The sequence below is a fragment of the Crocodylus porosus genome, unplaced genomic scaffold (genome assembly GCF_001723895.1).
Source record: "Crocodylus porosus isolate Cpor-Errol unplaced genomic scaffold, CroPor_comp1, whole genome shotgun sequence".
Lineage (NCBI taxonomy): Eukaryota > Metazoa > Chordata > Crocodylia > Crocodylidae > Crocodylus > Crocodylus porosus.
The window spans coordinates 3753322-3771025 of record NW_017728950.1 but is presented as its reverse complement, the minus strand read 5'-3'; the positions used below and the strand labels follow the sequence as shown (position 1 = coordinate 3771025).

Below are 17704 nucleotides of genomic sequence, written 5' to 3'. Positions count from 1 at the left end.
ATAAAGAATATGCGTCTTCAGTAAAATTCACAGACAGAGCAACATTTTCAGTGTTATTTTTATAAAAGAGGTTTAATAAACACCCATCACATTAAGAATTCCCCCTTTTTCATTGTAAAAAAATATAAATGACTTATGTTTCCAACTGCAATATAAATTTTGAGACAGCATTTGTTAAGTAGTTTCTAATTCTTATAGCTTGTCCACTTTGGTTACACATTTAATTCCTGCTTATTTTTGTATGAACTTGCCACGGGTACTCCATGCTTTTGTGTAAAATAGACAGAGGACAAAATAGATTAAACTAAAGAGCACACATTTGCCCATTTTAGCCAGCACATATAACTTAAACATGCATATGAATATATGCCATTGACACCTTATCAAAATCTTTTTGCTTGTTGTATATGAAATTCTTACATTTTCACTTTGACTGAAAAGAGACATTTTCATAAAAGGGATTTGCCCTTTTGCCTATAAAAACACAGAGTGGTCTGGCTGCATCAGAAATAGTTTGGTTCTGCTACATGGGACAGGCTTGATGCAGGAAATACTTTCAGCATAGGCACATCGACTTTGTGAAGACATCTGAAAATGTGAATGTACTTAGGCAGGAGTAACATGATCCAGGGTGTAGTGAATTGGCTTTCAATCCTGTTTCTAAAGTTGCTTTAGAAGTCTTTACATACTGTGCTGGAACAACCATTTGGGGCTGCATCAACATCAACCTTGTAGTTATATAAACAGAACTTGGGGTTTAGGTGTCCGTAACAGAGCACCTTGTGCAGTGAGCCTCCACCCTGTGCAGTGAGCTCCCTGTTCTCTGTTACTATCAGGATCCCAAGCAGCAGCCAGACAGTCCACAGCTGCTTGTTGTCCTAATCAAGCAGAGTTGCCTGATTGGGGAACAAGGCCAAGATGGTGTTTATAAGGGCTGGATCCCTGAACTGAAAAGCAGCAGTTTACTGCTGCCAGCTGAGGAGGCAACATCCAGCTGAGCTGCTACTTGGCAGTAAGGGTTGGGGCAATGGAGAAGAAGGAGGCCCTATAGCCTTGGGCATGACCTGAAACTGCACCCTGGCAGGGAAGGGTGGCCTGGTGGAGCTACCTGTGGCAGGGTAGCTCCCCAGAAATGCCAGACCAGTTACCTTCTCACTGAAAAGTGGGTAGGAGTGCCTGAAAACTTCAACCCCCACATCCCTGCTGGGTTGTGACCTGAGATGGGGGAGCCCAGGCTCACTTCCTCACTGAGGCAGGGCCCAGGCTGGTGGAGGAACTTGTGGCAGCATCCAGTCTTGCAGGAGAGCCTGGACACATTGGGAAGCCAGGAGCTGAGGATGGAGCTTGAAGGCCCAGAGATTAGGATGGGAGCCCAACGTATAGAGAAGGTGATAAGGCCATGTGTGAAGCCAGGATAAATGTTACTCAAATTGCCAATTGCTCAAATCACAAGCAAGACTTTACAAAGGGGGATACGGCAACATGCCGTGTTTATTGATTACATGAGTTAGAAATAGAGGTTTGGGCACACCATTCATATAAACGCACACAAATCATTATAAACATCATTATACAGAGGCATACACATACACAAAACAACCATTCCATCTAAGCATACACCAGATATTGAGCAGCTATTGCTGGTAACTATATCTGCCCAGGGTGGCCAACCCAGGCTTATTAAGGTGGTGATGATGATGATTTGAAGATAGCAGATTTGAAGATAACACCTGGAGTGGGGTGAACAAATGCATCTGTGCTCTGATGAAACAGCAATAGAGAAAGAGACTCACCCAACTTGGCATTTTCAAAGTGTTCTGTTATAGGTATTGGCATCCTTTGTTTCAGAGGTTGGGGCGGGGGTGGGGAGGTTTTCCACGCCCAGCTTCTGTTTTTGTGGTTGTTCTTCATCTTCAGCGTATCTTAGCCTTGGCGTGTTTTTGCTGCCCATCTGGCAGAATGTGTGCATTCCTTTTATTCGTTACCTTTTTTGTGCCCTAGGCCTAAAAGAGATTCATCAGCCATTCATTAATTAGTTTACTTACTGGTAACTTACATTTGGCACCTTGTTGCTCACATAAACAGTTAAATCTTCTCCCATCTTTATGCTATTCTCTCACCATTCACCCTTTTACACACACTCATACATAAAGGCTATGCAGAGTTTATTCACTTATGTCAAGCAGAAGGATTAAAAATAGAGTTTTCAAGTTGCTCACAGGACAAGAATAACGTGGTTATATTTCACTATTATTACACTCCAGTTCAGTTCATGCTACATAGAGACTCCAATGTGAGGGTGCTGGGACCTCAAGCTCAGGTGGGGAATGAGAGTCCCACATGAGACTCCAGATCTTGGGTCCCAGTGCTAGCTAGCTGGAGGAAACATCTGCAAGGCATGAGATACATTAAGGGGAGGTCGGAGTGTGTACAGAGGCCCTTGTCATCAGGGCAGGTAAAGGGTAGCCTCCCACCTGATTCATATCAACTAAACAGAATATCAAGCTGTGGCAGGTGAGACAGGTGGGTGGCTAGCCCAGAAAGAAGTAGGCAGGCCTATATTGAGATCTGCCTTGGGACACCTACTTGTTACAGTGACAAAAAACAAACTGCTACAACATCAGCATCAGAAATGGGTTGGCACAAAAGTACTGAGAAACCTCCATTTTTCAATTAAGAACAGACTTGTAGTTTGTTACAAAGCAGTCACAGATGGCAGTGGTACCATCTTTTGCCCAGGAGCCTTGTTGTAAATTCTAGACTTGGATTTGGCCCGAGGTAATTCAGACTCATTTCCCAGGAGAGTGGCCTAAACAGGAGGGTCCATACTAAGCTGTGTAAGAACCAAGTTACTTTCTGGCAGCAGGAGGCCAGAACCCAGGACTCCCCCATCCTCAGGTAAGTGTCCTCCTTTTTCTTTGAGGGTCCCTATACATGAGCACCAAGGCTGCTCCTGTGTTCTGGAATTCCAGCGCATCAGAGCAAACTTGATTAATTGAGACTGTGGCAATTGCCATGCTCCAGCAGCCTCCTGGGTCTTGTATATCAGCATCCTTATGCTAAAATGGCAACAGGGATGCCATTTTCAAGTGTGGGAATGCAGATACAAGAGATGTGGTGGCACTTTAATTAGAGCTCTTGCAGCTGCTGTAGTTAAAATGCTGTCCCTGCCTACCCCCAGAACACATGTAAAAGTGCCCTTTGTCATTATCCCTCGTTTTGCCTCCTGGGACTAACTCCCACATCAGTGAAGTCCTACTTAATGTAGCTCAGTCCCTAGTAGTTAAAAAATTCTTTCGGGAGGTGGAAGTTGTGGGTTTGAAACCCCTCAGATCAGGCAGGCCTGGAATCAGTCTTGTATTTCCTAGGCAAATGCTTTAACCACTAGACCATTGAGTAAAAAGTGAGTAGCACCACCAGCTGTATTTTAAAAATGAATTGGTGACTACTCTCAGTTTTAAGATAACAAAGGTTTTGTTTTTGTTTTCCTGACTAAGGTGTCTGTCTCCTGTGAAGATATGGGAGTTCAGAAACTCCCTTGGATCTATTGTGCCCCATGCTGTAGGAAACCCCCTCCTCAGTACATAGGTTCTGTGAATCATCCTTGAGAGTAGGTTTCCACATTCACTGTGCAGGGACTCTTTTTGTGAAGAATTTAAGTGCATTGGAAACTTTTAATGGGTCCAGAAGCAAACATTCAAGTTGCATTTCAAACTTGTTACCAAAGGCTGCTCCCTTTTTACCTAGCTGAAATGTTTCTTGGCCATTTAGGCCTGGGAAACAAAAGTGGCTGAATGTGATGCTAATCCCATTGATTCCTTGTGTGCTGGTGGACAAAGGAACAGGCAGGCTAGCCTTAAAGGTGACTGGAGTCTGGAGGACCTCTGTTTTAGAAAGGAGCCTTGCACAACTATGGAAGGCCGGGGGAAAAAGTCAGCCAACACCAAGAAGGCCTTTCATGTGGGAAAGTCCATGGCTCAGGATACTAGCAAAATGTTTTCCACAATGCATCCTCTCAGCCCTACCTTCAGATCCTGTGGTTGTGTCTGATTCCTTAATATGCCCATTAATGTAGTATTTAGCTTGCAACTTCATTACAATTAGTATGCTATTGGGCAATTAGACATGATTTAAGGTGTTACAATTTCCAAAGTGGTTATGGTTAGTTCAGCACAAGTAGTCCAGTACTGAGTGCCTATGTAACCCAGGAGTCCAGTGTTGCTCCTAAAGATAGTTAATTGCATATCCAAGATATTAGGAAATATCCCACCTAAGGTTAGAAGCATTCGCAATTCTCAGTTCTTACTCAAACTACTTGACTGCACCTCTCCCTTTCTACAGAATTTATGCAATACGTATTGGTCATCTTTTGAATACTACCTGCATAATTCTGGTTTGGTGGGTTTTTTGGTCTTGTTTTGCTTTTGTTTTTTTGTGTTTTTGTTTTTTGTGTTTTAATGTGCTATACGACATTATAAAGTTGAATATAAAAGAATAGCATCATGACTTCAGAATTCAATTCCCTAAATAATTTAATTGTAAAATGGCTTGCCTTTCCATTTTTTTTAAACCAGTGCTTTCCCAATGACACAAAATTACTGACATGTGCAAGTACACTAGACTAGCTACGTTTAGGAGAGCAGTTAGGTACCTAATTACATTGAAAATAAAATCTCATGCTCCTGTAGGTGATCACAACCCTAAACTTGCCCACTATTTCTAGAGGTTCAATTAGGTGCTTAACAGATTTTAAACCTCTTAAGGACCACAAGATCAATGCTAAAGAATCTGTAAATGCACTCATACTGAAAATTGCCTTTATTACTTTACACTGCAGCTGTATCTTTTGAAAATGTGGTCACATATTGCTTTTTGGAGTTCAGTGCATATAGTACAGGGGCAATATACATCTCTTACATGGCTTTTAATCAGAAACAGTTGAGACATTTTTTTTGTTCTTATTTCAACTTTACAGGACTAATGATACTGGATTCCTCTCCAATAAAGAGCATCTTCCAGTAACTGAAATTGTTATCACAGATACAGATCGACCAAATTCTGAAGCAGCTTACAAGCTTGGGCCTCTGCTTTGTCGGGGTGACAGTAAGTAATAACAGACATTTTCTTTAACAGGAGTTTAAAAACTATAATGATTGACCAAAATTTTACATGCCATGTATGGTAATAAACTGAAAGATATTTTAAGACAATATCATCTAATTGCTTGTGGCTAATTTAATATAGAGTAAGATGGAGAATTTTTATTCAAAGAACCTAAATAGATTGTTGTTGTTTGTTTTTTTTTAAAGACATGCATATAGGGAGATTATAGTGATGCTAAACATAGGAATAGTTAGTGTAGATTGCAAGCAGGCAGTGGGAGGATGAACTCATGTTTTCTGTGTTCTTTTAACTCAGTCTTGATTACAACATTTTACTATGTAGAGATTGTTATGATCATCTTTTAGAAGGTCAGGAGAAATATACTCGCAGTCCTTTTTCTACCATGAACCCCTATGTCTACCTAAAAATGGGTTATACCAGATACAAGATGTTTGTGTACTTGGTTTATGTAGGTATATGAAAAAACTGCACAAAGAGAGAGCCTCCTGGAAGACATGGCTGATATTTGCAAAGCACTTGTAAGCAAATTTTTAACTAAAAATGAGAATCGCCAAGAATAACAAAATGTATACAGTGGCACTAAAATATAGGGCTGATGGTTATTGATTATATAAAGGTTCAAGAATAGTCTTATGAATAGAAGAAATAGTTGAAAGATAGTGAGATATCAGAAACAAAACTGAAAATTTACTTGCCAATATTAAGTAACTAAATTGTGTGATGAAATTTCTGTTGTTATTAATGTTACAAACCCCACAACATCAGATCACAAAATCATGGGAATTGTGGGGTATCATGCAGATTTTCTTGCGTTCATTGTACTGTTATGAAGTGTGGAGTCAATGTTATGCTTTATCCATGCATGCTGCTTTTATCACTATGGATGTTATTCTTTCTGTATGTGTAGTTATGATTTTAGATATTGATTAATCAAAGAGACTGAGGGATGTATACTTCAGGAAAAAGTAGTAGGCAAAACTACTGAATATCTCCTGCCATTGTGTTCTAGAGCAAGGACAATTGTCCCTCCCAATCCGACCGAAGGAGCCATTATTAGGTTGGGCACCCAAGCATTGTCTGCCTATAATATGAAAATGAATCCCTCAGTAGCAAAGGTAACTGAAAGTAATGGTCCATGAGCCCGAAGAAGGTCAGATGTCCCAGGAAGAGAGAAATTTCTAGAGCATTCTGAGATACTTGAGCAATTATGACAATAATTGCTGGTGGTGGGTACAGGAAAGAAAGTGCTAACTTTTCTCAAAGGGAGCTGGCAGTCCTCAGTGTGCTGTGGCAGCCCAGTGGGGTAGGGAAGGGGAGAAGATGGGGTTGCCTGCTCAAAGGGCTGTAGGCAAGATGTCTGCCACTCCCACCCCTCACCACTGATTGGTTGTGAGGGCTGCCTCATGTGGCCCCACCCCTTTCTGCCAATTGGTGGTGATGGGCAGGACTTCATGATGGACAGCCCTTGTAGGCATTCAACAGCAAGGGGTAGGCCACATGACAGGCAGTGCCCCCCCCCCCCGCAGCCTATCAATGGTAATGGGCATGGCCACTGAGGCCTCTTGGCCAGTTAGAGGCAGGGGATGCCCACTATGTTCTGTATGTGAAATGGCTTCCCAGGCCCATGTTCTCTCCATTAAATCAAAGGCAGCCCCCATGAATTAGGTAGGTCCCTACCCCTAACAAATGGGGGCGGTGGGGAAGCACTCCTCATCTTGGAATCACGCAAAGAAGGTATTAAAGGGAGATACTAAAGGCCTTGCTTTAACTGTTGGTTGCCCAGAAAAGAGAAGAAGGGGCGGGGGGGGGAAGAATATAATTTCCACTAAGTGCTATGCTTTGAGTAGAAAACACTTTTTTGCATGTTATGCTTAAACTATATATAAGCACACAGCATTTTGTTTTGATCATGGAAAAGTGTGGATTTTGTTATATAATATTCACTCACACTCACACTCACACACTTATAGTATAGCATACATATAGTGGCATTTCATTTTAATCATGGAAGAAGTGGATTTTGTTTTTGTGGGTTTCTATTTATTTATTTATTTATTTATTTATTTATTTATAAATCGGAAAGTTTGGGATTTTTTTTTTTTTAATTAGAGAAAACAAGGATCCCTGCTGACTTCAGATTCAACAGTCTAATTTAGAAAAACATATTTAATGCACACATATATGGGGGGGATTAATTAGAAAACTTTGGATTTTTTTTATCAGAGAAAATCAGAATCCCTGGAAATCAGATAAAACTGGCATAAGAAGGCCAAAGACAACATAGGCTAATGAGAACTCTTCTAAAACATGCATGACACTTTTGTTGATCAATAAAAATATTAGAGTTACTTATTTTTAAGAAGAAGAGTATTAAATGAAAGCAAACTTTCATGAGATTCTAATTATAAGCATTGAAATGACATTTATTTTGTTCTGTACCTTTTGGGTAGGTGAATAATACAGAGATCTATTGGCAAATACCCAATTCTCAGTAGTGCTGTCAAACAAGGAAAATGTATATTCTTGGACTCAGGAGTGTGGCTGAAGTGTTCACAAGAGAAATGATTTCTGCTTTTGCCACTCTAAAGACTAAATTTCAAGAGGGCTAAATGATGTGATCTACTTCTGGGGGGGATATCCTCTTATTACCCATATATTTTATTCTTTTTAACAGACATAAATTATTACATCTCATAACTGCTCACTGTTAAACTATTCAGATGAACATAGGAGAGAATGTTTACTTTTTTTGTCATGTACTTGTGTTAGATTTCATAAATGATTTTAAACTGGAAGGAAATAAATGATTGTAGCTCCAATAATCTATTTATTATAGGGCACTTTTATATGTATAAAATATCATTTTATAGCAAACAGCAAAATAAAGTAAATCTGTAAGTAATGCAGTGAATTGTTTTAAACAACACTTTCATTTTTTGGCAATATAAATTAGGTTAATTTCTTCAGGTGTTTCTAACCCTTGTTGTTTTTTATTAATTGATTTTTCACAGATGTGGTCCTTAGCTTCTAAACTTTAATAGCTCAAAGAAACAAGCTGTAGGATCACTTAAGATTTTTCATGTATGATATGAAAAACAAAAATAGTTCTGCAAACCTACCCAAATAGTGATTTCCCCCCCACCTTTTTAAAGGGGCTTTTAAAAATTATTAATAACTTCAACACTTCTGAAATAGGTAAACATCATCCAGTCCATTTCACAGATGCAAAACTAAGGCAGAGATTTTGTGGCATTCTCAAGGACAGATATAACCACAGATCACCAGAAGAATAATAACAGTAAATATGTATGGCGCTATAGCCAGAAATAACTCAAGGCTTAGAGTCCTTGGGTGTGTCCATACATGCAGGCACATGCACTTGCAGCAGCTCAAATAGAAGCAGCACAAATTCATGCTGGAGAGTTTTGCCTCAGCACATGTGCCTGGTTATGCGCTTTGGTGTGGGGCAAGTTGTGCTACTTGGAGCAAAATGCCCAGCTCCTCCTGGATCTGCACCCAGGAGGAGCTAGAGACTGTATAAAACCTGCCCTGCGCTGGCCCCTGCAATATAAAAACCTGCCCTGGTGAGCAGCTCAGGGCTGCTTTTCCTCAAACTTCTGAGGCTCAGCCAGTTGGTATCTTGGGATGCTACCCCTTGTGCCAGCTGAACTGCTGAAGCAGCCTTTAAGTGAGTTCTCTGCACCTTCTACCTTCTGCAGAAGTCTGGAAATGGTGGCTGCTGCCTGGTTGTGATCTGCTGCCACCTGCAACAGCATGTGTCACCTTGGACCTGCAGCCCCATGACTGCATGCCTGCCAGACTCAGATGGGGTGCCCCCACCCTTCCATCTAGGTTGTTATCATCCAAGAGATGTGCTTCTTGTGGTGGTCTGCTTTGAACTGTCAAAGCATGCCAAGAGGTCAGCCACCTAGTCTGCCCTCCAGCTGGGTCACCAGTGCTTCTCTGACAGGGTCCCCCCCACTTGTCTCACCAGCAGAGATCCCAGTGTTCCCTGTTTAAAAATTGCAAATTCTCTGATAAGAAACCCAAATTCTCTCATTAAAATACCCAAAATAGTGTTCTTCCGCTATTAAAATGAAACACCATTATATAGAGAGAGATCAGTTGGGCAATGTTTTATTGACATATTTACAAGTTTAAAGCAATTTGCAAGCTTACCAGTACCTTTGTCATCATAATACAATTAATTCTAAATATTTATATACTTTGGGATTTCCTTTGTGTTTTTCTGTCATAGAAAAATCACTACCCCCTTCACTTGCCAGGATATTCAGTGCTGAGAAGCACTGACATGCCAGTGCCCTACCCCTGCCCTTGGCCCTCTCAACTCAAAGCCCACCCCAGTCCAGCCCCAGTCCTCTCACTCCTGATCCATAGTCTTTCCTGCCCACACTACCTCCCTCCCAGCCACAGATCTGTCCTAGCACCAAAACATGAGTCCAGCTGCTGCTGTCCTACCTCCTGCTTTGTGGCTCTGAGCAGTGCCAGCCCTTGCTTTTATGCTCCCTGCCTCATCCTGGGAAGTCCTCAACTGGGGATCATGGGCTGATCTGGGCCCTTTGCTCTCAGGTTGGCCTCCCCTTGCCCAGGCTGCTCTAGAGGGACTCTAAGCCCAGCTCTGGCAGCCTCTCTTGCACAGAGCACTCCCCAACCCCCAATCACCCTCTTTCGCTGATACACCCCTGCTACCACCTCCTCTCCTTCCTCCAACCCATCATACTAACCAAATGGCTCCTGGGATCAGGTTTCCCCCCGGGTTGGAGCTACATGTCCCAGCACTGGTGTGGGCACAGGGCAGGGCTGCAGTGTGGCAGTTTCCCCTGCAACTGCAGCTCCCCCAAGCAGGTCCTCTCCTAGCCCATGTGGTTGGCTGGGCATGCAGGGTGTAAGATTTGTGAGGGGGCTGTGAGATTGGGGGAAAGAGGTGTGAGGGGGTGGGGTGTGTGGGGGTTAAGTTTGAGGGGGTATGGGGTTTGTGTGGGGCTTTGGGGTTTGTGGCTGGGTATGTGGATGAGGGGTTTGTGGGGATGGCTTTGGGGTGTGGAGTTTGTGGGTGGATTGGGGGAGAAGGTGGGTATGGGGGGCTGCTCAGGAGGGGTGGGTCCCCTGCCCCAGGAAGCTCACAGACAGCCCATACAGTTCATGGGCTGCCCACTACAGGGGCCACACCTTGACAAAGTAAATATGAAAACATATGGTAGATAATTAAGTTAACATGAGGTTGCAGAATAATGCTCTCGCCAAAAGGCCTTATGTGACTTCATATATGAATTGAAAATATTTAGTAGGTATAGAGAAATGTGATTCCAGCAGTGTAGGGATGCAGACGGGCACCCTGGGGAAAGCAGAACCAGTGAATTCCAGTTGCTGCTGTGAAAACAGATCTTCAGCTGCCAGTAGTAGCTGCTTTTTTTTTCTTTTTTGCTCCTTCATAGGTTCATAGATGTTAGGATCAGAAAGGACCTCAATAGATCATCGAGTCTGAACCCCTACATAAGTAGAAAGGTGTGCTGGGTTCAGATGACCCCAGTCAGCTGCCTATCTAATCTCCTCTTGACAACCCCCAGGGTAGGGGAGAGCACCACCTACCTTGGGAGCCCTTTCCAGATTTTGGCCGCTCTAACTGTGAAGAAGTTCTTCCTAATGTCCGGTCTAAATCTGCTCTCTGCTAGCTTATGGCCATTATTTCTTGTAACCCCCAGAGGCACCTTGGGGAATACAGCCTTATCAATTCCCTTCTGCACCCCCATGATGAATTTATAGGCAGCCACAAGGTGGCCTCTCAACCTTCTCTTATGGAGGCTGAAGAGGTCCAGGTGCCCTAGTCTCTCCTTATAGGGTTTGGCCTGCAAGCCCTTAACCATACAAGTGGCCCTTCTCTGGACCCTCTCCAGGTTATCCATATTCCTCTAAAGTGTGACACCCAAAACTGGACACAGTATTCCAGCTTTAGTCTAACCAGTGCCCAAAAGAGGGGAAGTATCACCTCCTTGGTTCTGTTTGTCATGCATCTGCTGATGCATGATAAAGTGCAGTTAGCTTTATTGGTGACTTTGTCACACTGACAACTCATGTTTATCTTGGAGTCCACTAGGACTCCGAGATCCCTTTCTGCTTCCATGCTGCTGAGCAGGTAATTTCCTAGGCAGTAGTTGTGCTGGACATTTTTCCTCCCTAGGTGCAGCACTTTGCATTTCTCCTTGTTAAATTGCATTCTATTGTTTTCTTCCCATTTGTCCAAACTGTCCAGGTCTGCCTGTAGTTGTTCCCTGCCCTCTGGTGTGTCCACTTCTCCCCACAGTTTTGTATCATTTGCAAACTTGGACAGAGTACACTTCACTCCCTTGTCCAAGTCACTGATGAAAACATTGAAGAGTATTGGTCCAAGGACCAAGCCCTGCAGGACCCCACTGCCTACGTCCTCCCAGGTTGATACCAACCCATCTTCCACCGTTCCTTGGGTACAACCCTCTAGCCAATTAGCCATCCACCGGACTGTGTAATTATCCTAGTCACAGCCTCTTAATTTGTTCACCAGTATGGGGTGGGATGCCTTATCGAAGGCCTTTCTGAAGTCTAAGTAAATGACATCTACCCCTACTCCTGCATCCAGGTGTTTTGTAACCTGGTCATAAAAAGAGACTAGATTACTCAGGCATGTTCTACCTGCTATGAACCCATGATGGTTTCACCTCAGCATACTTTTTCCTGCTGGGCTCTTACATACATGAGCCTTAATAATCTTTTCAAAGACTTTACAAAGGATGGAGGTGCGAGGATCCTATAGTTGCTTGGATCCTCCTTCCTTTCTTTCTTGAAAATAGGGATGGCATTGGCCCTTTTCCAGTCTTCCAGGACCTGGCCATGCATCACGAGTGCTCAAATATTCTTGCCGGTGGCTGTGCAATGACATCATCCAGTGCCGTCAGTACCCTCAGATGGAGCTCATCTGGGCCTGCTGACTTAAGCACATCCAGTCCTTCCAAGTGACTCTGCACTATCTCAGGGTCAATGCTTGGTGGTCTGGTGCCCTGCTGTTGATCCTCTACAATCCCATTGTGACACTTGTCTTGCCCCTTGTTTAGGAACACTGAGGCAAAGAACTCATTGAGGAGTTCAGCCTTGTCCCCCCTGTCTGTCACCAATTGCTTTTTCCCATTCAGTAGTGGTCCTATACCACCCTGGGCCTTCCTTTTACTCTCTATATATCTTAAAAACAATTTTTGTTATCCTTAACTTGGGATGCCATCCTCAGCTCCATGGTAGCTTTGGCCTTTCTAACTGCCTCGCTACAACTGCGAGCCAAGGAAGCATACTCCTCTTTAGTAATCTCTCCCTGTTTCCACTGCTCATGTGCTCCCCTTTTTGCCCTTAGGCTGCTCTGGATTTCTCTGGTTAGCCAAGGAAGCCTCCTGGCCCCTTTCGACCTTTTCCCCCACATTGGGATCATCTCCCTCTGTGCCCCAAGGATCACTTCCTTAAGGCACAGCCACCCTTCCTGGGCTCCCATCTCACCAAATCTCTTACCCTGCAGTGTGTCATTGACTAAATGCCTGAGCTTGCTGAAATTAGCTTTTCTAAAGTCTAGCACTTCCACCCTACTAGTTACCTTTCCCACTCTAATACCTTATGGTGAATTCTGTTATTTGGTGGTCACTGTCCCCGAGGTGACCACTGCTCTGTAGGTCCCCTACCATGTCATCCCCTGTTGCCAGTACCAGTTCCATTAAGGCATTCCCCTAGTGGGACCCTGTACCTCCTGCATCAGGTGGAGGTCCTGCACACAGGATAGGAACCTGCATGAATGGTGGGAATTTGCTGTCTGCGTCTCCCAGCAGATGTCAGGGTAGTTAAGTCCCCCATGACTACTGCTTCCCTAGTCTTTATGGTCTCTGAAAGCTGCCTCAGGAGTTCCAAATCTAGTTCTTCCCCTTGGTGTGGAGGTCTGTAGCAGATCCCTACCACCAAATCCCTTTCCCCTTGACCTCCATGTATCTTAACCCACAATCCTTCTACTTTCTCCTCTCCCAGTTCCATTTTGATAAGGGTCGGTGTATAACTCTCCTTGACATAGAGCACAACCCCTCCCCCTCTCATCCCTACTCTATCCTTTCTGTACCTTATAGCCCTCAATGTGTACTGCTCAGTCATGGGTAGAGTCCCACCAGGTTTCTGTTAACTCCACTAAGTTGTAAGTGTTTTCTGCAAGCAGGAGTGCCCAGGTCTTGACTTCACTTTCTGCAAGCAGGAGTGCCCACTGCCTGGGCACTGACTTCATCCCAAGTCAGTTTCCAGGCAGTTGCCCCTGTCACCCTCCAACCTCCCAGTACTTATGCCACAGTATTTGACATTGATGCAAATACTACTGGAAACCTAAATGCAATTCTTGTGCTCACAATTCAAGAAGGCTGCTAGTAAACTGGGGGGTAGGGGGGGTGCGGTATCCAGGTAAGCACAGATGTTTGTTTCCCCAGGGACAAGTAGCAGTGTGACACCTTGTACTACTGCTACTTGTCCCTGGGGAACACCCATGCCACATGTGCTCTGGTGCTCACATTATCCCAGGACTTCTGCCATGTGTGCCACCCCAGGGTCAAAAAGCACCCCCATACTGCAAGGTAGCAGCATAGAGAATGCCTGCATGTGTGGTGTGTGATACAATAGATAGGTTTGCAGAACCACATGTCGCATGTTCACGGTCACCTGGACACAACCTGAAGGGTTAAGGAAAGGGTTTAAAAAATATTAAAGGTTTGGAAAAATGTCTTAGGGTAAAAACAGATGTTGGGTTCATCCTAGGTTGGATTGCCGCAGGCTTTTACTCTCATCAAAATAGGCAATTATTTATATATGCAGCTTGAATGACAACTAACTCATATTAGCTCTAATTGTCCTAAGGAAAATACTGGGATACTTCAGACTGGCTTAAAGTAGGACCATAGGCTTGCAGGTTTGTAGAATTTCAGAATAAAAGGCTCTTTCCTGGAAAAATCCGACATCTGCTTTCAGAATGTAAGAGTGATGGAGCTCAATCTCTTCAAAATAGGAAAGAGAAGGAGATTATAAAAGAGAATTATTAAAAAAAGAGATAAAATTACAAAAGAATCATATTTTCTCAACACTGCACTTTCTTTGAATAAAAAGGCTAATAGCATACTGTGTTGCATTAACAAGGACTGTTGTTAGCAAGTCAAGGAAAGTGATTCTTTAGCTCTGTTGAAACCTAATCTGAAGTACTGTATCCAGTTTTGAGCACCTCACTTTAAGAACAGTGGGCATGTGTAGATGAAACAGGGGCCCTAAATTGAAGCAGTGAGTTTTAAAATCACCATTTCAATTTTAGTGCTGATTAACCCTCCTGTGTCATGCACATACCTTACCTGCCTCTCCGGAGAGAAGGGGAGGGCGAGCTGCTGGTGGGCAGAGAGGTCCCTAGACTTGGGGGGGGGGCTGGTGCTTCCCTCTGTGGCAGCTGTGGCCCCCTCCAGAGCAGCACCCACCCTCAAGCACCCGACTCAGGCAGTCCTGGGGGGCACCGCAGCCATGGAGGGAAGCATCTGGCCCCCATGCAGCTCAGGCAGGCAGGCTCGGGGGTGGGGGGAAGATCAGGGTTGCTGCTTTTCCTGGGAGGCGCTGCTTTCCTGGGCTGCTGCCAGGCTGCCTGCACGGCTTCCTGCAATGCTGTAGAGCTGCATGGAGCCTGGTGCTTTGCTCTGCGGCTGTAGGGCAACAAACTAAAACTCCATGAGGGAATTTTTGTTTGCTGCACCCCAAGTTATTTAAGGTGCATTATGCCACCGAATTTCCTACAGCGGCTGGAATTAATGCGCAATATGCCTCCGAGGCATGCAAACACCAACACCATTGAAGTGGTGGAAAAGCATTTAACCCTCTTCAAAGTGTTGTGTATGCATGCCTCTCGTTTAATCTACACATGGCCCTAGTGTGTAAATTAGAGAGTCAAGAAGAGAGAAATTAAAAAATGGTTATAAATCTAGGAGACATGATTTAGGAATTAAGGTTGAACAAACTGGGTTTATTTAGTCTGGAAAAGAGAATAATGAGGGGAGATTTGATAGCAGTCTTCAAATACCTGAAGGGTATTTGTAAGGATACAGCAATAGACTATTCTCTGTGGTTGCAGGGGACAGGACAAGACATAAAGTCTTAAATTGCAACAAGAGAATTTTTAGTTGGATATTAGTAGAGCTTTGTAACTATGCTGGTTGGTAAGTATGGGAACAGAATACCAAGAGAAGTTGTGGTATCTTCATCCTTAGAAGAATTTAAGAGAAGGTTAGACAGACACTTGACTGAAATTATTTCTCTAGGGATGATCCTGCCTTGAGCAAAAGGTCTCTTTTCTATGTTTCTACATGTCTTTTATTTTCCTGCATGATTGTGAAGAAGATCAATTTGCAAAAACTGGGCTCTTCAGTCTAGCAGGCAGAATTATAGCTATTCCAACCTGGAAGTTGAACCTAGCCAAACTTAGACAAAGTTATTTTAACTGTGAGGTTATTTAATCATTGGAAAAAAACTTACCATGTATTGTGATGTATATTCCTTCCTGAAAATTATTGAAATCAAGATTGGATGTTTTCTAAAACATACTTTCTTTAAAGAGAGAATTCAGGTAGCTTGCAGGGTCTGTTTCATACCAGTGTTAAGGGAAAATGATCACAAAATTTCCTTCTGGCCTTGTAATCTATGGATTTTATAATAAGCTGTCATGCAGTGGAGCTGGAAGTAGTGATAAAGATGGGGTGTCTGTCCTCTACAGATTCTCAGAGGCAAACAGTTGCCAGCTGGCCAGATTTTGTAACATGAGCAGGAATTACTTAGAAAAGTTATCTGCAGATTTTTCAGTAATTCTGTCCTTCTTTCTGCCATGCTGAGTAAGGAAACGTTTGCATGCAGCACCATTAAAAGACATGCAAGTATGAAAAGAAACAGCTGTGAGTAAATCTTGCAAGTAGCAAATTATGTTATTCCAGGACTCCCACTCCACCCAATTTTGCACTGGGACAAACAATCAAAATAATATCAGAATAGAAAGCAAGATGGAAGGGGCCAGAGCAAAAAGTTTCAGCTGTAGAGACAATGGCTTAAAACATGCATAGCCTATGCCTTTTGCTACTTTCATTGAAGTCAGTTGGGCTATTCATGTAAAGTTTGCAGTTTTCTCAGTTTTCAAGAAGCACAGCTTTCCATCATACTGTTACTGCTGTACACTTGCTGTCTAATCCTTACTGTATTCGAATGGAATAAAGCTCCTGTTGTCTTAACGGGGACCAGGATTTGGCTCTTAGAAAAGCCCCTTCTGTTAAAGAATCCCTGGATATTTATACAAGCTTCATTGCGCTTCACTGAACTAGGAGAGATCTACATGTAGGGAACACCACAGTGTTTAAATAAAATCTTTATCTTCAGAATTTAGGTCTTGATTTTCAGTCCTGTATTTTAGCCACACACATCAATACATGATAGGTAGTATTTAGTGCCTTGCTCAAGATTTCTTTTCTTCTGCCCTTTTTGGAGGTAGTAAAATTTGTCTACAGAAAATGTTTTTTTGCCTGTTGAACTGCAAACTAAAAATTATATATTTTTTTCTCTGTTTTGCTACAGTATGGATCTGTCTCTATGTATTTGCTTCTGCCAGGGCTATATTTGGTTTTATTCCTGTAATATGTTATATTCTTAAATAGTTCATGCACCTTTTTCAGGATTGGGATAATGCAGTAAAAAAGAATAGAAAAATAAGATGGAGTAAGAGAGGAATAGCAAGCTTAATAACTTTTAATTTAGTATATAAACAGAACTTCCCATCTGAAGGTTTCAAATGAGATCAGAGGTGCCATAATTAAAGTAGAAAGGATTTTTTCTACCTTTAAACTTAAAATGTTCCAGTGTACTTGTTAAATAATATGGCAATGAAAGCTAGTCAATCTGTCCCCCCTGCTAAAGCCTTCATTCTCCCAAGTCAGGACTATTGAAATGCTTCATTGAAGCTTAACATGTCATTTATTTGTTGGATCATTGTCTTTTTTATCCTTTTAATTGCCAGCTATGTTTTCCCAATTTTGTATAAATTGCTAGTATTAAACTTCCTATTGTGTTTGAATTACTGACAACAACCAACCCATTGTTTTCTAAATAGTCATTATGTGCTCTAATCATAATGGTACTGAAGTTCAGCTTTGTAGGAGCTATGACCAGAGAAAAACCACGGGCTCAGAGAAGGATTCTACACTCTGAGGGTGTCTTTACATGTGCTCTGGAGTTGGAGGGGAAACTTTAATTAGAGCGGTTTTCAGGAGCCACTCTAATGACAGCACCCTCAGCATCTCATGCATTCAGCATCCTGCTCTTCAAAATGGCAGTATGGACGCTTTAACTATGCTTGTTTTACAAGGTTTAGTTCAGGCTCCCCCCATCGCCATTTTGAAGCATGGGGGCACTGAATACACATGCCACTGAGGCTGCTTGAGCATAATAATCAGCAGACTAAATTAATCAAATCTAATTAGCAGGTGTCAGGCATATTTGCAGGTGCCCT

The 17704-nt window shown here is 42.8% G+C and overlaps 1 protein-coding gene across 2 annotated transcripts in view; it reads left to right on the top strand.

The window, feature by feature from the left end:
* Positions 1–17704, top strand: part of LOC109323448 (contactin-associated protein-like 4) — a 421861-nt gene that overhangs the window by 349958 nt on the left and 54199 nt on the right. For both annotated transcript variants that reach the window (XM_019555012.1, XM_019555011.1), the window contains exon 15: positions 4976–5103. In XM_019555012.1, coding sequence (XP_019410557.1) covers positions 4976–5103 — 128 coding nt within the window. The remainder of the gene's footprint in view (positions 1–4975; positions 5104–17704) is intronic.